At 42.1% G+C, this 22,377-nt stretch overlaps 1 protein-coding gene across 1 annotated transcript in view; it reads left to right on the top strand.

The window, feature by feature from the left end:
* Positions 1–22,377, top strand: part of OGDHL (oxoglutarate dehydrogenase L) — an 88,627-nt gene that overhangs the window by 20,727 nt on the left and 45,523 nt on the right. The window contains exons 4-14 of the mRNA XM_060241049.1: positions 4,771–4,873; positions 6,249–6,364; positions 8,107–8,261; positions 12,483–12,629; positions 14,515–14,605; positions 14,831–15,010; positions 15,357–15,485; positions 17,563–17,742; positions 19,131–19,283; positions 21,375–21,477; positions 21,824–21,952. Coding sequence (XP_060097032.1) covers positions 4,771–4,873; positions 6,249–6,364; positions 8,107–8,261; positions 12,483–12,629; positions 14,515–14,605; positions 14,831–15,010; positions 15,357–15,485; positions 17,563–17,742; positions 19,131–19,283; positions 21,375–21,477; positions 21,824–21,952 — 1,486 coding nt within the window. The remainder of the gene's footprint in view (positions 1–4,770; positions 4,874–6,248; positions 6,365–8,106; positions 8,262–12,482; positions 12,630–14,514; positions 14,606–14,830; positions 15,011–15,356; positions 15,486–17,562; positions 17,743–19,130; positions 19,284–21,374; positions 21,478–21,823; positions 21,953–22,377) is intronic.

Below are 22,377 nucleotides of genomic sequence, written 5' to 3'. Positions count from 1 at the left end.
ATTAGTATTTGCTCTCTAAAATTCTGCATCCATTTAATCATATATTCTTTCACTTCTTCTTCTGTTTCTAACTGATGTACTAACTTGAAAGTCCATTGTAATAAATTATCTTTTTTGTTTTGCAATTAGCTATTCAAACTCAGTCATATCTCTTAAAACACTTCAAACTCCATGTTATTCATTTTTGTTTTGTTTTTGTTGCTGGAATCAGGGCTGGTGGTGGCTTACATTGATATTCATATGCACAACTATAATGATTAATTTCAATTAGGAGCAGAATATGAAAGAGAAGCCCATTAACTTCAGGAAAATGTTATAAAATGCAGTTCAGGTACCAATGAAGATTGCTTGTGGGAAATAATATTTTTAGAATTCACAAGGGAGAATGAATCTGTGGGCCTGGTTATCCCCTGAATGTAGAGGTGTACAGTACACAAATGCTTAAAACTGTTGGCATTTTTAGAGAGGAGGAGGATAGAATCCAGATCTGTTTTTTAAAAGTCTGAAGAAATTGCTACTATTATGATGCATCATTGAAAAGGAATAACTGTATTTTTCATTAATGTTTATGGCTTCTGAAATTTTCATAAGCCATGAAACTACGTTATATTTTTATTCTTACAAATTCCCTGTTAATCTATATGTGGCAGTTCATTGAGTTGCTTAAGGCTTTTCTGACTAATATTTTCAAAAGACAAATGCTGGAACTATTCTGCCAACTGTTGCATTGTGCTCTCTGAATGATAAATCAGCAGGTATTACAGAACTCCTGTAACTCTTGGTTCTTAATGCATATATATCTACTGTCACTTTCACAGTAATTGGGGAGGGTTTTTGATGTTGCACAGCGCTGCCAAAACAAATTATTTTCATTGTATCATGTAGGAATAGTCCTATATTAATAAGATGAATTAGACAAGACCATCAGACTATATGCAGAATTATTGTTTTCTCTAGCTTTGTACAACCGGTCAGTAAAAGCTGCTATGGAATTACGATAAGAACTGTGGAAGATCAGTCCTGCAGACTTCTTCTCTGGGATGAAAACTGGGGAGGAGGATCCTCCCTCTATGGCAGGGGTGGCCAACGGTAGCTCTCCAGATGTTTTTTGCCTACAAATCCCATCAGCCCCAGTCATTGGCCATGCTGGCTGGGGCTGATGGGAGTTGTAGGCAAATAACATCTGGAGAGCTACCGTTGGCCACCCCTGCTCTATGGGTATCAAAATGGCCTAGCAAGAGGAGCATTGGATTTGGAGGACACAGAAAGCACACATTTGCCAATACCATGTCTCCCCTTCCTGTTTGTGGTGAAGGGAAGACTCCTTCATCACCTTCGCTGTAACATTGTTGGGGGAACTAACTGGTTACAGAGGAGTCTCAGTTAGTTTGCTATATGGTATTGACATTCCACTGCTGCTGTTTTTGACATAAAAAGCCTGAACTTTGCATGTCAATTTTGGTGGCAGAATTGCAGACACATTTTGATAATCAGGTCAGGAAATCAGATGATTGTGGCCTTGTTCTGAGCAGGAAGAAACTGGATTTTTAAAATCAAAAGAAAGGATCCCCAGAAATCTAGTAGCATCCCTGGAGAGGATGCACTTCTTTATTGTTCTGTGCCATCCCACACTGGGACTACTTATGTGTGAGGCAGTCACCAGCAGGGCTTTTTTTTTAGCAGGAATGGACAGGAACACAGTTCTGGCTGGCTTGGCTTCAGGGTGTGTGGCCTAATATGCAAATGAGTTCCTGCTGGGCTTTTTCTACAAAAAGCCCTGTGCAAAACAATGGTGGCATCATGGGGTGTAGCCTAATATGCGAATGAGTTCATTCTGGGCTTCTTCCAGGAAAAAAGCCCTGTCTGCCAGGAAGATTTCTGAGTTTCTCTTCAGCCTTAGCAACAAAGCAAGGGATGCTCCTCCCACCCAGAGCTTCTTTAAGACAATCTTTCCGCTGAAATTATCACATACTTCCTCTTTCCCTCAGTTTGTTCTTTACCGCCCCTCTGTGATGAACATTCTGTCTTCTCTCCTTTTGGGGATAGATCTTTGGTTCTTGTATTTCTCTGGCTGGAATTATTTTACAGAAAACTCTTTTCGAGAAATGATCATCGTGTGCCACCAAAATGACATGCACAAATGAACACACTTTATGTCTGGAGAAAAGCCATAATATGGCAGCCTGCAGGATCTGCCAACAGTTCACCCCTGAGGCCTGGATGAATCATGCCTCACACCTTAAAGCTGCTTTATGGGGGAGAACTAAATCATCTGCCCCAGTAGAATATGCTCCCCCTTCGACATCGAGATCTGCTACACAGGAGGACTGTCCTTCACATCTGGCCTCAATGATCTGTCAGTTTTTAGATCGGATCTGATGCATAGAAAATCAAAGTCCCCTTGCACCACGCCCTGTGATATCCTAGTTGGAACCGTTGGAATCTGAGCATATTCTTTACTATCTTACATCCAGAATATTATTGATTTATTTTAAAAGGATCTTTTTTGTTGTCGTTCAGTCGCACAGTTGAGTCCTACTCTTTGCGACCCCATGGACAAAGTCACGCCAGGCCCTCCTGTCTTCCACCATCCTCTGAAGTCTGCTCAAATTCATGTTTGTTACATCAGTAACGCTGTCCAGCCAACTCATCTTTTGCCATCCCTTCTTTTGCCTTCTGTCTTTCCCAGCATCAGGATCTTCTCCAGGGAGTGCTCCCTTCTCATTTGGTGGCCACAGTATTTGAGCTTCAGCTTCAGCATCTGACCTTCCAGGGAACAGTCTCGGTTGATTTCCCTTAGGACTGACTGATTTGATCTTCGTGCAGTCCAAGGGACTCTCAAGATTCTTCTCCAGCACCACAGCTCAAAAGCATCTATTCTTCTGCACTCGGCCTTCCTTATGGTCCAGCTCTCACAGCCATACATTACTACTGGGAATACCATCGCTTTGACTATACGGACTTTTGTTGGCAGGCTGATGTCTCTGCTTTTTATTATACTGCCCAGGTTCGCTATAGCTGTCCTCCCAAGGAGCAAACATCTTTTAATTTCATGGCTACAGTCACCATCTGCAGTGATCTTGGACCCCAGAAATGTGAAGTCTGTCACTACTTCCATATCTTCCCTTTCTATTTGCCAAGATGTGATGGGGCCAGATGCCACGATCTTAGTTTTTTTGATGTTGAGTTTCAAGCCTACTTTTGTGCTCTCCTCTTTCACCCTCAACAAGAGGTTCTTTAGGTCCTCCTCACTTTCTGCCATTAGAGTGGTGTCATCTGCATATCTGAGGTTGTCTTAGTGTACCCTTAAATGCACATTTACAGAGCCCTGTGGCGCAGAGTGGTAAAACTGCAGTACTGCAGCCAAACTTTCTGCTCACGACCTGAGTTCGATCCCAGTGGAAGCTGGGTACAGGTAGCTGGCTCGAGGTTGACTCAGCCTTCCATCCTTCCGAGGTTGGTAAAATGAGTACCCAGCTTGCTGGGGGGGAAATGCAAATGAATGGGGAAGGCAATGGCAAACCACCCCATAAAAAGTCTGTTGTGAAAACGTCATGATGCAGCATCACCCCAGAGTTGGAAATGACTGGTGCTTGCACAGGAGACTACCTTTTTACTAAATGCTCTTTTATGCCTGATGGGTCCCCCCTCCAACAGTGTTTGAATATTTGTGGGAAAGCCATTTTTGAGGCTTTCTGTGTTTAGAGATTGTGTTCCATATCAGCTTTCCTGATAAGGAGAAGCTGTTTGTTGCAGAGAAGATTCTGTGGCATTTCTAGAGGATATAGCTCACACAGGGCGTTGCTCAAACATATCAGGATTTACTGTTGATCCATGCTGACTGAGAACTACTCCCCTGAGCAATACTGTACAGGGGAAGAGTAGTATTAGTAAGTGAGCTGTCCTCCAGGGATGCTTGTCTATCATGTCTGATCTTCCCATTGAGGATCCTGATAAAGAACCTCAGAGGACACCAGAAACATTTGGTACACAGTATTTTCATCTTCAAACGACAAAGGAATTTGATGGACAGAGAAACCAGCGGCGGGTTTTTATGCCTTTCTTTAGTTGCTGCTATTCAGAATATATTGAACTTGTGTTCTGCTTTAGAGACTTGCTCAGATATGTGAAAAGATAAGAACATAAGAGAAGCCTTGTTGGATCAGACCAGTGGCTCATCCAGTCCAACACTCTGTCTCACACGGTGGCTAAAAAACCCAGGTGCCATCAGGAGGTCCATCAGTGGGGCCAGGACACCAGAAGCCCTCCCACTTTGGCCCCCCACCCAAGCACAAGAATACAGAGCATCACTGCCCCAGACAGAGAGTTCCAACAATATGCTGTGGATAATAGCCGCTGATGGTGATGGTGTTTAATAGCCGCTGCTCCAGAGCTGCTCTGAAATATAAGTCTATGTAATTCCTAAAATACAATACATAGTCCTGTATTTGCTAAAAGTCCCATTTGCTAACAGTCCCAGACCACAGAACCTGGAAGGATAGAATCCCTGCTTAAAACTGTGTAGGTAGAGGAGACGATAGCTTTAACTTTGTAAGTCTGACAGCACTCCTTAATTTTAGGTTGTAGGACACGAAAAAAGTCAGCTTGACCCTCTTGGAATTAATGACATTTCTTTTGATGAGTCCTTGAGTGATCTGTCTCTTGGGCGCACAAACGTTGCTGAGCTCTCTCCCTTGACTTACTTTGTCAGCATTACCATTTCTTCTTTGCCTTTCCTACCACCCTTCTTACTCACTTCAACCTGTTCAGATCCGTGGACATCATGTGGCTCAGTTGGACCCCCTAGGAATCTTGGATGCAGATTTGGATTCATTCGTCCCATCAGATTTAATCACTACTATTGATAAACTGGGTGAGATTTTTTTTCAAATCCTTCAGAATAAATTAATATCCATGGTGAGGGGAATGTCTCAAAACTCAATGCATCAGGCAGCTAGGTGAGCATTACAAACGAGAAAGAACATTCAGCTTTGGCATGTGTCAGACATCTCTTCTTTAATGAGCTCATCCTCTAACACTGTGTATTTATGATCAATTGTTTGAAGTTTGTCTATGTATATGTGCGTGTAGAAATCACCCGTGGACTTGGATGAAGGCATACAAGCAAGGATCCTTTCTATCTTATGAAAACAGTTTAGCCCAGTATAATATAGAGCAGGGGTGTCCAAACTTGCTTAATGCAAGAGCCCCATAGAATAAATGTCAGATGTTTGATAGCCACAAGATATGAACGCCAGATGTATGAGAGCTGCAAGGAAGGAAGGAAGGCAAGAAAGAAAACAAATACTTGGGGGAGAGATAGAAAGAAAGCAACTTTAACTTTCAATGCAGTCTCTCAGCCACTAGCTGGCTTGCCTTGGAGAAGTTATTTAAAGAGAGAAATGCCTTCTCCAAGTTGGCCAGTGGGAGCTTCAAGAGCCACACAATATGTGTGAAAGAGCCACATGTGGCTCCTGAGCCACAGTTTGGTAGAGAGAAAATTAAGGGGGATGGGCCATGGCTTAGCACTAGAGCATCTGTTTTCCCTGACCTCAGTGACTCAGGGTAGCCCAATTTTGGAAGAAAAGTGGGTGCGGGGGAGGGGGGGGGAGACCACCTAGGAAGTCCAGGATTGCTGTGCAGAGGCAGGCAATGGCAAACTTCCTGTGCACATCTCTCACCTTGAAAACTCCATGGGTTTGCCATAAGTCGAATGTGACTTTATAGAACTTTCCACCACCTTCAGAGAAAATGTTGAAAGGGTTTGTTCTGGGGATTTAACAGTAATTTTAAAATATATTTTTGATACGCTGGGAAACAACATGGCAGTTGCTGGTTTCAAAACGCCAACAGAGTAATACAAAAAATAAGGGAAGGCGATGCTCTGAAATGTAGGCGGGGAAGGCAGCAAAGATTGCAAGAGAAGTGATATGTTTGTGTTAAGCATCCCAGTATTTGATCAAGCAAACTTCTTTTTTTAAACTCATCAGGTGGTGCATTAGCTTGCATACTCCTGATAATGCCTTAAAAAACTTGCTCTCAGGTTTGCAGATATATCAGGTTTGGTTTGAGTATGTTTTTATTTTTAGGCTTAAACAATATGATAAAAATCTTTTCCTCCTGTTTGTCTTGAAATTAATAGGTATTTTTTTCTTTTACCTTGCATACAAAAAAATTGTCTGTGTGTCAGTAGGATAAATACTGTTTTTCTCCTTCCTGCCATGTTGCTCTCACTGGATATACCACAGGATTTTATAGTTTATATGAATCTGACCTGGACAAAGTGTTCCAGCTGCCTACAACCACCTTTATAGGAGGAAATGAGTCTATGCTTTCTTTACGAGAGATCATCAAGCGATTGGAGGTAAGTCTAGAGATTTGCTTTATGGATTCAATGGTTTTCCAGTCTTCATGTCCCTGAGGTGTGCTAAATTCATGTTCCTTAGAAATTTTCTTTTCTAAATGCCCCCAAATAAGAATTGCAAAGAAGCTGTTGCATGTTCATTATCATGCTAATGGAGGCAAGGACCTTGCAAGGAGATCTGTTTTCAAGAGAGGATATTCATTATGGGTGTGATGGGCACAAACCAGGAAAATGTGGTTTTGTTTGTGGTTTGTGGTTCAGCCAGGAGGTTTTTTTATGAATTGTTCTGTTCATGGACCCACAAGCCTTGTTGAAAGAGACCACAGTCCCTTTAAACAGGGTTTGTAGGAAGCCTGAAATTGTTGAGTGACAGGGAGCAGCTTGTTCCCTGCCACTCAGCTGTTTCAGGCTGCCTTGTGCAGTCCCTTTAAACTTAAAAGGGACTGCAGAAAGTACAAAAAAACAGCTAGTTTTTCTGGGTTGTCTTGTGCAGTCCCTTTAAAAAAAATTTGGAACTTTTTTTTGGTCTGTTTAAAGTGTAAAGGAACTGCATAAGACAGCCTGAAACAGCTGACCAGTGAGGAGTGCCTCCCCACTGCTCAGCTGTTTTTGTGGCTTTCATGGGATAGAGAAAGCCGGAATTTAAAGGGACTCTGAGTCCTTTTCAACCCCTGCTTTCTGCTCCATCCAGGAAATGCCATGAACTGCTTTAAAAGTTTGTTGAAGTTCATGATGGGTGTTGCTTCACAAACTTCTGTTCACGAACCACAAACAGGGTAAAAATTGTGATGAATTTTGCTTTGTGGTTCAGTTCGTGCCCATCCCTGTTCATTAAGCAATGCACACTTGAACACCCTTCCGTTGGTCACAAGGAACATTGCTTCAAAGCACTCTGTAGATTACAGAAATCTCCCTGGAATATGTGAAGAAGGGTGGTCTGTCTGGTGTAGTGCTGTCAGCCCTATCAAGCTGTGAATGCTTAATCCAGAGCTGCAAACAGGAACATTTTCTAGCCATGTTATATAAGAGTCCTTTGCAAAAGGGCACTGCCTGGACCTGTATTGCATTGTAGAGTGATACATATTTGTATGTGTTCTTTAAATTTTAGGGTTTTTTTTTTTAAAAAATGGTGGATATATACAAATGTAGTATGATCAGGGGTGGAATTCTAGCAGGAACTCCTTTGCATAGTAGGCCACACACCCCTGATGTAGCCAATCCTCCAAGAGCTTATAAGGCTCTTTTTTGTAAGCTCTTTGAGGATTGGCTACATCAGGGGTGTGTGGCCTACTATGCAAAGGAGCTTCTGCTAGAATTCCACCCCTGAGTATGATCCATACTGAATCCTTCAGGAACAGTTCATGGTATCATGATTTCCCTTTCCTCTTGTATTGTTATTCCCTCTGCTTTTTAAAAAAAATCATAACTAGGCATTTATGTTTGACAATTACTGGACATGATCATAAGTTTTGAAATTTTCTTAGTTTTCAGAAACTTGGAGGGTGGTGTGGTGGAATTTGGGCATAGGAGGGGAAGGGCAGGAGACAGAGCATGCAGTTCCATATATTTCTTCTGGTTAGTGTGTGGGTAGCATTATATCTGGGCAAGATTTTCAGGATATGTTAGTGCGTTTCAGGATATGTTGCCTTATAAGCATGAAGCAATAAATTTCCTCTGATTTATTATCTATTTCAGCTGCCTTTCCTTTCTCACACTTTAAATTTGTCTTTTATACCATCCAGAATACATATTGTCGGCACATTGGCCTGGAATTTATGTTTATCAATGACGTGGAGCAGTGTGATTGGATTCGGCAGAGATTTGAGGCTCCAGGTGTCATGAAATTTACCAGTGAAGAAAAACGGACATTGTTGGCTAGATTGGTGCGGTCAACAAGGTACCTTGGAGAAGGAGTGGTCAGCATTCCTTATGAGATTTGCCTAGCAGAAGAGTTCTCAAATATTCTCACAAGCTTTCCTAAATAAAGGAAAAAAATTGCTCTAGCTGTTTCTCAGTTTTGGTGGTTTTGTGCAAGGTTTTTGAGCAAACTGACCAAAAAGAAAGCAAAGGAGCAAGTGCCAGTCTGTAGAAGTGGGCAGTTCAATATGAACTAATCAAAGTCCAAACAGGTAATCTGGATTAATTAATATAATTGTTCGTAAATAAGCCCAAATGAGAAATCAGTAGTGCTGAGAGAGAAACTACAGCATCCCAGATGATGTAGTGCCGTTTAGTAAAAAGTGAAGAAGAAGAAGAAGACGATGACGATATTGGATTTATATCCCACCCTCCACTCCGAAGAGTCTCAGAGCGGCTCACAATCTCCTTTACCTTCCTCCCCCACAACAGACACCCTGTGAGGTGGGTGGGGCTGGAAAGGGCTCTCCCAGCAGCTGCCCTTTCAAGGACAACCTCTGCCAGAGCTATGGCTGACCCAAGGCCATGCTAGCAGGTGCAAGTGGAGGAGTGGGGAATCAAACCCGGTTCTCCCAGATAAGAGTCCGCACACTTAACCACTACACCAAACTGGCTCTCCTGGAGTGGTTGAATTCCATGTAGTATCCTGGTTTGCCCTTAGGGAAAGGAGGAAAAACTCACTCCTGTGGGTTGGATGGTAAACTGTGTTTATCTGATGCTCCTTTATAACATGGGTCGCCAAAGTTGCTTAATGTAAGAGCCACATAGAATAAACATCAAATGTTTGAGAGCTGTGAGACATGAACATCAGATGTTTGAGAGCTGTGAAAAAGGGAGGGAGGGAGGGAGGGAGGGAGGGAGGAAGGAAGGAAGGAAGGAAGGAAGGAAGGAAGGAAGGAAGGAAAATAGATGGGAGGAGAGAGGGAGAGGTGGAAAGAAAGCCACTTTAACTTTATATGGATTCTTCAAGCCAACAGCTGGTTTGACTTGGAGAAGTAACCTAAAGAGACAAATGCCTTCTCTAAGCCAGCCAACTGGGTGTTGGGGGCTTCGAGAGCCACGCAATATGTGTGAAAGAGCTGCAGTTTGGCCACCCCTGCTTTATAATCTCTGCCTTTACCTGATCCTAATTCCATCCTAATTCCATCATCCTTACAAACTCTTAGTAAACACATAGCCTGCTTGATGGGACTTGTAATACATTGTGCCCACTTGGTTAAATGCCACCTACTCTCTCGCATGGTCAGATGAATGCCTGCATTGTAATGTGGCCTGCTTTTGAGGGGAGTCGCCCAAAATATATCCCACCCTTCCTTGTGGCTTAAGGTGACTTTCATATAATAATTTAATATAATATATCTGTTTAAAAACAAATCAAAACCAAAACATGACAGTAGCTATATTCAAATAAAAGTCCTGGCAGATAAAATGGCCTCATAGTACCTCCTAAACATTGCTAAGCCCCCCCCCCCCCCACACACACACCTGTTCCCCAGGGTGGAAAAGTGACAGTGGTGAAGGTATGAGCTCTTGTTGATGGCAGGTAGGCAACCATAAGTCAATAAATCACCAGTAGGTGGCAGGCTGAGCACTGAATTTGGCACACAGGACATATGGAAGGAGACAGTTCTTTATGTATGCGTGTCTTAGGCTGTGAAGGGCTTTAGAGGTAATAACCAGCACCTTGAATTGGACTCAAAAACAATATGATAGCAGTCTGGTGTAGTGGTTAAGCGCACGGGCTCTTATCTGGGAGAACGGGGTTTGATTCCCCACTCCTGGCACTTGCAGCTGCTGGAATGGCCTTGGGTCAGCCATAGCTCTCGCTGAGCTGTCCAAGGAGCAGCTTCTGTGAGAGCTCTCTCAGATCCACCTGTCTCACTGAATGTCTGTTGTGGGGGAGGAAGGTAAAGGAGATTGTAAGCTACTCTGAGATTCTGAGTGAAGGGTGGGGAATAAATCCAATATCTTCTTTTCTTCTACTCATAGATGTTTTAAGGTAGGCAGATATGTTCCCATTGGCTAGCTCCTGTCAGTAACCATCCTGCCACATTCTGAACCAACTTCTAGGTTGTCTTCAAGGGCAGCCCAATGCAGAATGCATTACAGTAGCGCAACCACAAGGTTACAAAAGCATAGATCAGCAGACCCAGATCAACTGAATTTAAGAAGGCTGAGAGCTGGATGCACATGACAGAAAGCACTCTTGGCCCACTGTCCGCCCCAACCTGCTTTTCAAACAGCAAGGTTGGGTTCGTGGACACCCCAGGCTCTTAACCTGCTTTGCAAATGACAACTCTGCTCTTAAAACCAGTCCCTCTAAAATATTACCCTTCCTGGCAAGCATTACCTCTGTCCTGTCTGGTTCTGCCTGCAAACTGGAGACATTTTCACTGATCTGTTCATAGTTTGGCAGGGAAGATCCCTAAGAGGAAGGATGCAGTCCCGGAGAGCTCTGTCTTTGACTGTGGGAATAACAACAAAGGTTGGTCTAGAACACTTGAGCAGTCATTTTGTATAGTTACTAGAACATAACATTTGCCATCTTAGTGATGTTTGTTTAATAAGACAGCAGTACATCATTCCTGCCCAAGTTTAATTAAAAAAGAAATGAATTGGAGCCAGATGCTTTTAATAATCAGACCAACATGGCATTTGAATGACAGACTGTTAACAAAGTGTCATAAAGAATTCTTTTCTCATTTATCTTCCTGATGCTAAATAAATAAATTACAGGGTAAATTCCGCAAAGCTGCTTCTGCAGCTTAATTCTAGAACGGTTTCTTTTAAAACAGCAGGAAGAAACCAGACAATGGCCAGTTCATATTTGTTGAAGGTACACTGAAAATACCAGACAGAAGAAGTAAACCAAGTCTGCTGTGCGCCTAGCTAGGTCAGCGCAAGAGTCAAAACTTTGGCACTTTTGTGATCTCTGACATTATAAATAAGCAGACATTATCAGGATTATGGCCAAACTATTTGCCAAAATGCCAAATAGAAATTCTGTCCCAGAGAAATCCTTTTCTCCTCTCAAAATATGTAAATCTTTGTGTTTTCCGTAAATAACTTAGCTTGTATTTTTGGAATCTAATTTTGCAAATCTGCAGAAATACAAGGAAGAAAAGGGAAATGGGCCAATAATGATTGTATGGGCAGGGAACAGGTGAGAGGCCAGGGGTAGTTACGGTTGCTTTCATGGAGCCTTGCAAACTATAGTGCCATGAGAAACCTACGTACTTCCACATTCTGGAATTGCCTTAACCCAGGATCTGGCCCTGTGTCTGACACCGCAAGGCATTGCTGCATGTATGTTCAGTGGGACTTACTCTTAGAAAAGTGTTCTTAGGATGGCATTGTGAGTTTAATATCTTACTGAATTGTTTTTAAACTGAATGAACTCCCACGAGAGGCCCTTGAGGGACAGAATATAAATTAATATTAAATAAATGGTATTAATGGGCTTTTTTAATGTAACCATTCCTTGTGTACCCATGGTAATGTAGTTCCAGAAGACATCATGAAATAGCTTTTCCCTTTTGCCTTCAGAATTCTTAAGCTTTATTAATATTTCTTTCAGCATTCATTTTTTTTTCCAATTGTGTACACTGCCTGTGGGCCACATGCATTAAAAAAGAAGCTGTGCAGATCTGTCATTGTAGCATAACTTTTTATTTCTCTGATTATTGATTCTCAGGGCACAGATGCCTTGTTGACAGATAACGAAGCACTGGATTACTCCATCAAAGGAGCTGTGCCAGCTAGTATCATCTCTTAAGTTTTCTGTTCTGCCTAGCAGTGTATGTTCCAGTATGGAACAGTCTTTTCACATGTAATTTGAAGGCTGGCCTTGCCACTCTACCTTTCCATTTTAAAAACTCTTTTTCATTAGATGACATTCTTGCAAATGTTCTTCAGCTGATACCCACTTATTTGGGGAGGGACGGTGCCTCAGTGGTAGAGCATCTGCTTGGTAAGCAGAAGGTCCCAGGTTCAGTCCCCGGCATCTCCAATTAAAAGGGTCCAAACTAAATAGGTATGAAAAACCTCCCCTTGAGACCTGAAAAGCTGCTGCCAGTCTGAGTAGACAATACTGACTTTGATGGATCAAGGGTCTGATTCAGTATAAGGCAATTTCATATGTTCAAATGTATTTCTGGCTGTTTTCTTTCCTTCACACACTACCATCCCTGTTCCTGGACAGGTTTGAAGATTTCCTTGCCCGTAAATGGTCGTCAGAGAAACGCTTTGGTTTGGAAGGATGTGAAGTAATGATCCCTGCTCTAAAAACCATCATCGATAAATCGAGCGAAATGGGAATTGAGTATGTCATAATGGGCATGCCTCACAGGTAATTGCTCACCTGATTTAATGCAGCAGCGATTGCTTTACAGTGGACTCATTAGCATAGCGTGGCAAATGGTGCTAATTGATAACCTGATTTCGAGGATGGATGCAGAATGGGATTAGTGAGGTTGATGAAATAAGTGCATGGGCCCTGCTGAAACATAAGCAGTAATTACAGAGAATCCTATGGGAGTTCTTAGACAGCCAGTATAGATTCCTTGTAATTAAAGTGGCAAGACAGGAAGGCTTGATCCTTATTTTATATCTGAAGTCCTGAGAATTCACAGGAGATCCTGCTATCACCTGAATGGCAGAATCAAGAAATGGAAGCATTGTGCAGGGAGGAACAAAATGGCTGCTCTTGGACATCGCTGAACAGGAGTACCAGAGTTTAACTGAATCATATAAACTATAGCTTATTTTGATGTTTGAATGCTGTCTGTTAAAACCAAATTGGAAAGGCAAGCATCTTTTTACATAAATGCCTTGCCTTTTAAAATATGATCTCTGGAGGATTGCTGTTGGGGCCACAGGTCAGACTTCTCGAGACAGACATTCTCCACAGCTGATCGTCACCAGCTATATTGTCTTTGATTTCCCCTGTGTTTTGGGCTGCCCTGAACTGGATAGCCCAGGCTAGCCTGATCTCATCAGATCTTGGAAGCTAAGCAGGGTCAGCTCTGGATTTGAGTGAGATTTGGACTGGAAACTACCAAGGAAAGAAACTGTTTCAGTTCACTTGTTCGTCTCATTCTCTGTTTAAGATCTCTTCTGGGTGACATTACTGACGTTTCCCTGACTGACGTAGAACTCAGATCTCCATTCTGGCTCCTGTCTGATGAAAGGAGCTTTGACTCTTGAAAGCTTAAACACCCTGAAAATCTTGTTGGTCTCTATGGTGCTTCTGGATTTGAATCCAGCTGTCATTTCCCTGTCACTTCTTTCTGTAGGTGAAATGTTCTTTTCCCGAAAACTAGCCATAATAACTTTCCCTTTCTTGCCATCAATATTTTTTTTAACATTCAATTAAAAATAATTTTCAACTTAACGAGCAATCTGAATTAGGTTTACGCAGAATCCTACTCAGGTCTATTCAGTGGGGTTTACACTGATATAGAAGAAGACTGCAGATTTATACCCCGCCCTTCTCTTTGAATCAGAGACTCAGAGCAGTTCACAATCTCCTATATCTTCTCCCCTCCCACAACAGACACCCTGTGAGGTGGGTGGGGCTGAGAGGGCTCCCATAGCAGCTGCCCTTTCAAGGACAACTCCTGCGATAGCTATGGCTAACCCAAGGCCATTCCAGCAGGTGCAAGTGGAGGAGTGGGGAATCAAACCTGGTTCTCCCAGATAAGAGTCTGCATACTTAACCACTACACCAATCTGGCTCTCAGTTTCCTCCTACTAGTGTTTTCCCAGTATTTTTGTTCCCTGTTCCTTTGCCCTTCCTATTTTTGGTTTTTAAAATGGTAAGCCACTTTGAACATTTTCATGGAACCAGTGCACGGAGGCAGGCAATGGCAAACCACCTCTGAATGCCTGTTGCTTTGGAAACACTATGAAGTTGCTGTAAATCGGCTGCAACTTGTCATCACTTTCCACCACTGATCCCCACTGAACAGTGCTGAGTAGGAATCTCAGTACAGTTTGGGATTGCTAATCTACTTACCTTTTTAAAAAGGTGTTTCCTGCACCTTGATGTGTTATGCAAATAAAACGATTCAAAGAAACTTAAAAAACTAGGCAAAGCATTAAGCTGTTAATGTGGAAATGAATCAGACAGAACTGGACTGTTCTCTACAGAGCATATAATTTTGTTTCCTGATATTTGTTGATTGACCCTTTATATCTTTTTTTTGTTTTTAAAAAACCTTATTTTCTCCAAGAGGAAGGTTGAATGTCTTGGCCAATGTTATCCGCAAGGAACTGGAGCAAATCTTTTGCCAGTTTGACCCAAAGCTTGAAGCAGCAGATGAGGTGAGATATACAGCATGATATTGTCAGTTAATGCTATATGTTTTGATGGGTGTTCCTACGTAGGGATTTTTTTCCTGCAGCTAAGTTGCTTTCTATAGAAAAAAAAAAAACTAGAATTCAGAACTGTGTGATTCTTCTTCAGCCTAATGTGGAATATATGAGGCACATTTCCTTTAAAGTTATTAATCTCCTTGCAGCACATATGTATCCTTTCATGTGCCTTAGGGATCAGGAGATGTAAAATATCATCTGGGGATGTACCACGAGAGGATCAACCGGGCAACAAATAAAAAGATCACCCTCTCCTTGGTGGCTAACCCATCTCATTTAGAAGCAGTAGATCCCGTCGTTCAAGGGAAGACCAAAGCTGAGCAGTTTTATCGAGGGGATACTGAAGGAAAAAAGGTAAAGTTGCCTAGACAATGCTTGACTCTTGGTTCTAGTAGACCATTTTGATGTGGGGTGGCAGGGTGCCAAGTTCCCAACTCCTGTGCAGCAAAGTGGCCAACTGCCAAGTCCTGCTGGAATAGGTTTTTGTGCATCCTATATTCTTGCTTCCCTCTGAAGATTGCAGGAGTGGTGGTATAGCTCACAGAGGACTGGGTATGGCCTAGATTGCTGTCCCTTCATTAAAGTGATTTCAGTGATTATTTACAATTTAATGTTTGGGGGGCAGGGAACTGGGGATCTGTATTCGTTTGATACTTGTTGACAGGCTACACTTTTTTTTTTAAAAAAAACCATTTTTTAGGTTATGTCTCTACTGCTTCATGGGGATGCTGCCTTTGCTGGACAAGGAGTGGTTTATGAAACTTTTCATCTCAGCGACCTCCCATCATACACCACCAATGGCACCATTCATGTCGTGGTTAACAATCAGGTAAAAATATTTCAAAGGTAACTTTAAGACTATAGCTTTCCTTAATAGCTCTTGGCATGTCTCCTGTCGGTTGCTTTCCTAATACCGTAATCTGTGGAGAAGTCCCTATGCTAATTAAGATACCAAAATGGACGTTTGAGAGAGAACTTGGCTGGAACTTTCAGTTGGCTTACGAGGAAGCTGCAGGAGCAGCGGAACGCAATCAAAGCTGGAGTTTGCGTGAAGGCAAGAATTTTTCCTTCAGAAGTCAACAAGCAACGGAGGGACTCCTGTGGAACTTTATTATTGAGTCTTAGTACTCTGTTTGGAAAATTAAGAGACTGTGTGGGGTCCTCCCTGTAATACTGTATTTGAGACTCTTGTTTGTCTTTAATTTCTACTGTATGAATGCATGCCTACTTTTGTAGGCTGTTCATTATATGATATAATATAATTTACTTAATTTTGTATATACTAGTCAAGAGTGTGTGTTTTTGCACAATATTTTTGATATTTTTGAATTCTATATATTGTGCTGCCATTGTTCTTCTGCACTGTGTTGCCAAATTGGCTACAGGAAGGCTTTATGAGGAAGCAGTCTGAAAAAGGGCCAGTTCATTTTGCAGGTAACACGTGAAGCTTCTTGGGGTGCCACAGCTTGAGGAGGCGAGTGGGGCAGTGGCAGGGAGGAGGTGACAGGTGTGCCTTTCATGCATTTTCACCCATGCCTCCCAGGTGAGCTTCAGAAGCATAGTCCCCAGCAGGGCTTTTTTTGTAGCAGGAACTCCTTTGCATATTAGGTCACGCATCCCTGATGTAGCAAATCCTCCAGGAGTTTACAGGGTTCTTAGTACAGGGCTTACTGTAAGCTCCAGGAGGATTGGCTACATCGGGATGTGTGGCCAAATATGCAAAGGAGTGCCTGCTACAAAAAAAGCCCTGGTCACCAGTACTCAGCACACCTTTCCCTGGCATCCTGGTCACCAGCAGCATGGGAGGAGACAGCCAGCCTTAGCTCACCCTGTTCACCAGGGGTCATTTTGTAGAAGAATAGGTGGTGGAGCTAATTAACATAATTTATTAGCATATGCTGCCCCCCCAACAGCCAGAAGCAACCGCAAGAAAGGAAAGCCCTCAGTGAGCGAGACCTGCTTGGGCTAGCTAGAGAACCAGCACCCACCCCCCCCAGTCAAAAGGCCAGCAAGCCACCCGCCACTAAAAATCACATAAGAAGTAGAGAAAGGGCGGTGTGGGTTTCTCTAGGGGTTAATGAGGGCTGCTGGGGGCGTGGCAAAGCTCCTGATGGCTGACTGGCTGACTGCACTCCTAATCCAGGGATTGTTATGCAGCTGCACCTACTACTCAGTGGACAAGGTAGGCAGGAAGGAGGGGGGGGCATCAGAAAGATTCAGGAGCTGCGCTCCTTTCAGCTCTTGCTGAATCTGAGGCCTACCTTTCACTGTTTTGGGGAAAACAAACTTCAGGAATGGCACCAGCACTACTGAGGCTTTCTGCTTTCTCTACTGTCTGTGGCATGGAAGTAGGGTGACAGCTGTAAATTATACGCTTCGCCTTCCTGACACACATCTCTCAGGATGGAGGTGAGCTCCATGGTCCTAGAATTTACCTTCCTCTCTTCTTAGTGCAGAAGAAGGTGACAGGAAGGGTTCACTGATCATCTCTCCAACTTGCATCACCCTAAATGAAGAATTTGGAAATGTCTCCAGAAAAAAGTGGGGAAAGTTACAGGAAGGAAATAAGCCATTCATGTAGGATCAGTCTGCACTTAGAATGCAAGACATTTTATTACATTTGCCCAAAGCAGATAGAAATTGCCATGAAACGACTGCAGTGCTTTATCTCCACTGTTCCTGTTAATAATAAAGTGCTATATTAAATAAGGGGGGGAAACATGAAATATGGCCACATTCAAAACTTCTTTGTCCTGTCTGAAAAGCATATCATCCTGCCATGTAAATAAAATTTAAACTTCAGCTCTAAATAAAAAAAGCGGGGGCGGGGAGAGCCGAAAGCATACAAATAATTTGTAATGGCAGTACCTTGCATTATAGGTGCATTTATTTATTTACAAAACTAGATTGGCTTCACTACTGATCCACGAATGGCTCGCTCATCTCCGTATCCGACAGACGTTGCTCGGGTAGTCAATGCGCCTATATTCCACGTGAACGCCGATGACCCAGAAGCAGTGATGTATGTGTGCAATGTCGCTGCAGAGTGGAGAAACACCTTCAATAAAGATGTTGTCATTGATCTGGTAAGGCTTGTCCTTGTTCGTTTTGGCTGAGGGACCTTCTGTGCTCACCTTTCCCCGTTGCAACTCCCTGTCTCCCCCTGGAAAGGCTCTCTGGCAAGACTCTCCAGACTAGTAAGCATTGCAGCACAAGGAGCAACAGTGGAAAGCGAAAATCATCATAACCCTGTGCATACCCAGAAATATTTAAAGAATATGCACACGTAGTCCTCTGAAGCATGGCCCTTGAATTCCTTCTGGAGTAGATGGTAAACATATTGGTACTTAATTGCATATGGTACTATGACGTTCATTATAAGTTGCTGTTTTTCCTTAGCAGTATTTGCTTGACGCAGCCCAAGAATAGCTCCTAATTTTACTCCATCTGGAGCTTTTCTGTAAGTTCCATCAATAAGGCCCTGACTGATGAAGCCATGTGCTATTAGCAGAAGCAGTAGGATTTAATTCAAGATGTTTCAACCTGTTTCCATTGCTGTCTTCCAGTTATGAAAGGTGGTGATGTAGTAATAAAGAGAAACACCTCTGAGTGTCTGCTCAGCACAATTTTCCCTTAACAGAAGCCTTTGGATCACAAATTGTTGTTCATATCAAACAAATTACTTCAGTAACACTTCCAATGGCACCTGAAATACTGGTATTGGGCAAATGGTCTGATCCTATTGGTGATCGAACTGAAAATGAGATTGTTCGTTTGTTATTGTCCATTGCACGGTCAGTGATAGCTTCACTTTGGATCTCTGAGATTAGTCCTTCTATTAGAGCTTGGCAAAGCAAGTTATGGGACTATTTTATTTTGTATAAAATCTCATCATATGTGAAACCTGCTGTATCTGTCCTTCAGGAAGCTAAACTGGTTGCTATTTGGTATCCCATTATTAATTACCTTACCTTACAAATAACTATATTTATAAAAGAATGCTATATTTCCGATTACCTTTGATCTTTGGTTTTTTTATTATTTTCCTAATGCAAATGGTGATTTGTGCTAATGTTGTGATGGTACTTTATAGATTATGAGGTCTAGTGGTATTTAATTATTTACTTTTAAGTTTGGAGATAATTTTGATGGATGTAATAATGGGTTTTGTCCATTTTAATGTGGCTTATGTTATTTTTAGGGATCTTAATTGTATCCTGCTTTTTATAGTCAATAAAAATCTTGGGGTTTTTGCGGGGGGGTGGGGGGAGCCTTACAAAACATCTGGGGTTAATGGCAGGGCTTCAAATCAGATTCCAAACACTGAAGCAGCTCGTCAAGAATTAACTTACTACTAAGCACAGATTTTGTAAGAAATTCTAGATAGGTCTGTTCTTCGGAAAGCCAAGACGATTAGCAGCTTATTAATAATGTGCATCTTCACATCAGCTGACAATAAGACTTTTGTGTGTAGGTTTGTTACCGAAGACGAGGCCACAACGAAATGGATGAGCCCATGTTCACCCAGCCTTTGATGTACAAGCAGATTCAGAAGCAGGTGCCTGTGCTGAAAAAATATGCTGACAAGCTGATTGCTGATGGGACTGTCACACTGCAGGAGTTCGAGGTACAGCATGCCAGCAAAGCAGAGGGCTGTTGGTAGATCTGGTTTCATGAACAGCAGCACTATTGAACTAGTTTGCTTTTTTTGTTCTTTTTATACATAAAGTATGCTAGATGCTATTTTTTGCAGTTTTATGAATTATTTTCTGGGAGATCCATAGCAGGTTTGCACCGATTATCCCAGGATCTTCAGACATCAGCTAAAGAATAAAAACTGGACCAGGGGGACTAATTCTATGAGCCCCCAAAGAAGGCGCCCCCATTCTACATTATTTCCAGTGAAGGGGGGAAAGGCATTTAAAAGGAACACAGTCTCTTTAAATGCCTTTTTCAAGCCATGCTACAAGTGAATTCTGAAGCGGTGAATTCACCCATAAGGTAAAGGGAAGGCAATTCCCTTTAAACTCCGGCTAACCAGTGACCCTTGGCTCAGGCAATTCAGATAGCTTTAGACAATACCAAGTTGATTGAAAAAAAATCTGGAAAATGGGTATTTTTTCAGCTTGGTATTGCTGAATGCACACCTCTAGTCAATACCCTCCTACTCCAGTTAGTGTTTTTCTTAATGCTTTCCTATATCACAGTATAAAAAATACGAATATTTTCCCGCCCCCCACAGCTTTATGACTGTTAAAGGGCCTTATGGCATTGTTTTGTCCATCTGAGCTACCCAGATATGAAGTGGACAATCATACATATAATCAACAGCAATTCTTTTAGTTGTAATGGCTAAAAGAGTATTCATAGGAGGTTACAGGATTCTTGTACCTTTAACCACTTGGTTCCATCCACCATAGTTTCCCACCAGATCACATACAAATGGCAGTCTTGAATGGCCAAAAAAATATAAACCAACTCTCTTTATATTTGCTTAGGTCTCCTTGCCTTTAGGTCTATATTTTTGTTTGCTTTTTTTAAAGGAGAGCAAAATTTTCCAGGCACTGCCAATCCTGTCATCTCCTGAGTTCTCAAGCACATAAAAATAACATTTTGAAACTTGTGTGGCGGGGTGGGGTTAGGAGAGGCACCAGCAGCCATGCTGCAAATGTGGTGCCTCAAAAAACAGCCCCCACAGAGCTCCAGATACTACCCCACCACTGTGAATAAGGTAAAGGGAAGGCAATTCCCTTTAAACTCCGGCTAACCAGTGACCCTTGGCTCAGGCAATTCAGATAGCTTTAGACAATACCAAGTTGATTGAAAAAAAATCAGGGAACCAGGGGAGGGATGGTGGCTCAGTGGGTAGAGCATCTGCTTGGGAAGCAGAAGGTCCCAGGTTCAATCCCCGGCATCTCCAACTAAAAAAGGGTCCAGGCAAGTAGGTATGAAAAACCTCAGCTTGAGACCCTGGAGAGCCGCTGCCAGTCTGAGAAGACAATACTGACTTTGATGGACCAAGGGTCTGATTCAGTATAAGGCAGCTTCATATGTTCATATGTTCACTGATACTCCGTTATACCTTATGGGGGCCATTAACTACAATGGTCCCCATAGGGTATAACGGAGCTGAAGACTTTTGGGAATCCCGAATATTTACCAAAACTGAATTGGGTATTGAGTACAAACTGGTATTGGGATTCAGGTATATCTGAAAATATTGATTTTTGGCGGGTTCAATAAACTTGAACAGGGGTTTTTTTGCATACCCCTAATATTGATTCTTTTTCAAAAGCTTTTTGCTATTATAAACAGCAGCCAATCTTCGTCAATTTCAAAAACTTATTCTGAAGTAGAAAACTACTGAATACTATATTTTTGTAACACTAAATTCATATTGCAAGAATCCCAACTTTCAAGTTTTCTCTGTGCTTTGAGATACAGATCCTCTGTGATGTTCATGTTATACCTGTTCCTAAAGCAGTTTCTTTTAGTTGTGGAGATTTTCTTTTTAAAGAAGAAAATGGACAGTGTTGAAAAGAAGACATAGAAGAAGAAAGACCAGCATGTATAATAAAAAAAGTCAAATTGCATAGGGCTAAAATTATGCTCTGAGATACAAGTTTTGATTCCTATTGCCTTAATGGCTCCAGCATCTTTACTGACTTCCTGCACTGCTGTTACTGTGTTTTTCATATTTTTCCTCCCTGCTCTACAGGAGGAAATCGCGAAGTATGATAAGATCTGTGAAGAAGCCTATGCTAGGTCCAAAGATAATAAAATTTTACACATTAAACACTGGCTTGATTCACCTTGGCCAGGTAAAAAGTGGTATTGTGAATTTCACTGTGTGATGATGTTTTTTTACTGGCGCTCTTAAACAGAATCTTGTTAACTTTTTGCTTTTAGGAATGATAAAAAGTATGGTTTGGGGGGAAAAACTTGTAGTAAGTAGTGGTGTTATGGAACTCAAAGAGGCAAGGAGAAAAAGGGAATAAGGGGGAGCTTGAAATGTTTTCAAGACTTGTTTACGTAATGGCAAAGTGCGATTTGCTGCTGTGTCTGAACGAAGCCTGTATGTATCAAGATATCAGGCAGTTGTATTCATAAATAATATTGCTCTTTTTTAGCTCTACACTAGCTTCTACAATCTTACTCCTTTTCCAGGTTTTTTCACTGTGGATGGAGAACCAAAGAGTATGACTTGTCCTCCTACTGGCATCTCTGAAGACATGCTGATGCACATTGGAAATGTGGCCAGCTCTGTCCCCCTGGAGGATTTTAAAATCCACGGAGGTGAAAGGAATTCTTAGTACTTATTGTAGTTGGAACTTTAATCTTTCTTGCCTTCTGGGAATTGCAAAGATGGCATGCTCAGGCCATGGAAAGACTAAAAGTCAGGCCTCTTCCAGTGGAATATTCCTTGACTTAAGATCAGTGTGTCTTCTGTTTTCAGAACAGAAGAACTTTCTTCTTTTTTTGTTCTCGCTTTTAAAATAAGTGCTAATCTAGATAGTGGAAAGAAAAGTGGCATGGTGTAGCCCAGTCTCGTCATATCTCAGAAGTTAAGCAGGGGTTGTGCTTTGGTGGGAGACCACCAAGGAAGACTCTACAGAGGAAGACAATGGCAAACCACTTCTGCTACTAATTTGCCTTGAAAGCTTCTTGTGGGAGTTGATATGTTGGTTGTGACTTAACAGCACTTAACACACAACATATAG

The sequence above is a fragment of the Heteronotia binoei genome, chromosome 6 (genome assembly GCF_032191835.1).
Source record: "Heteronotia binoei isolate CCM8104 ecotype False Entrance Well chromosome 6, APGP_CSIRO_Hbin_v1, whole genome shotgun sequence".
Taxonomy (NCBI): domain Eukaryota; kingdom Metazoa; phylum Chordata; class Lepidosauria; order Squamata; family Gekkonidae; genus Heteronotia; species Heteronotia binoei.
Note: the sequence above shows the minus strand (reverse complement) of the source record. Positions and strands in the feature narration are given on the sequence as shown.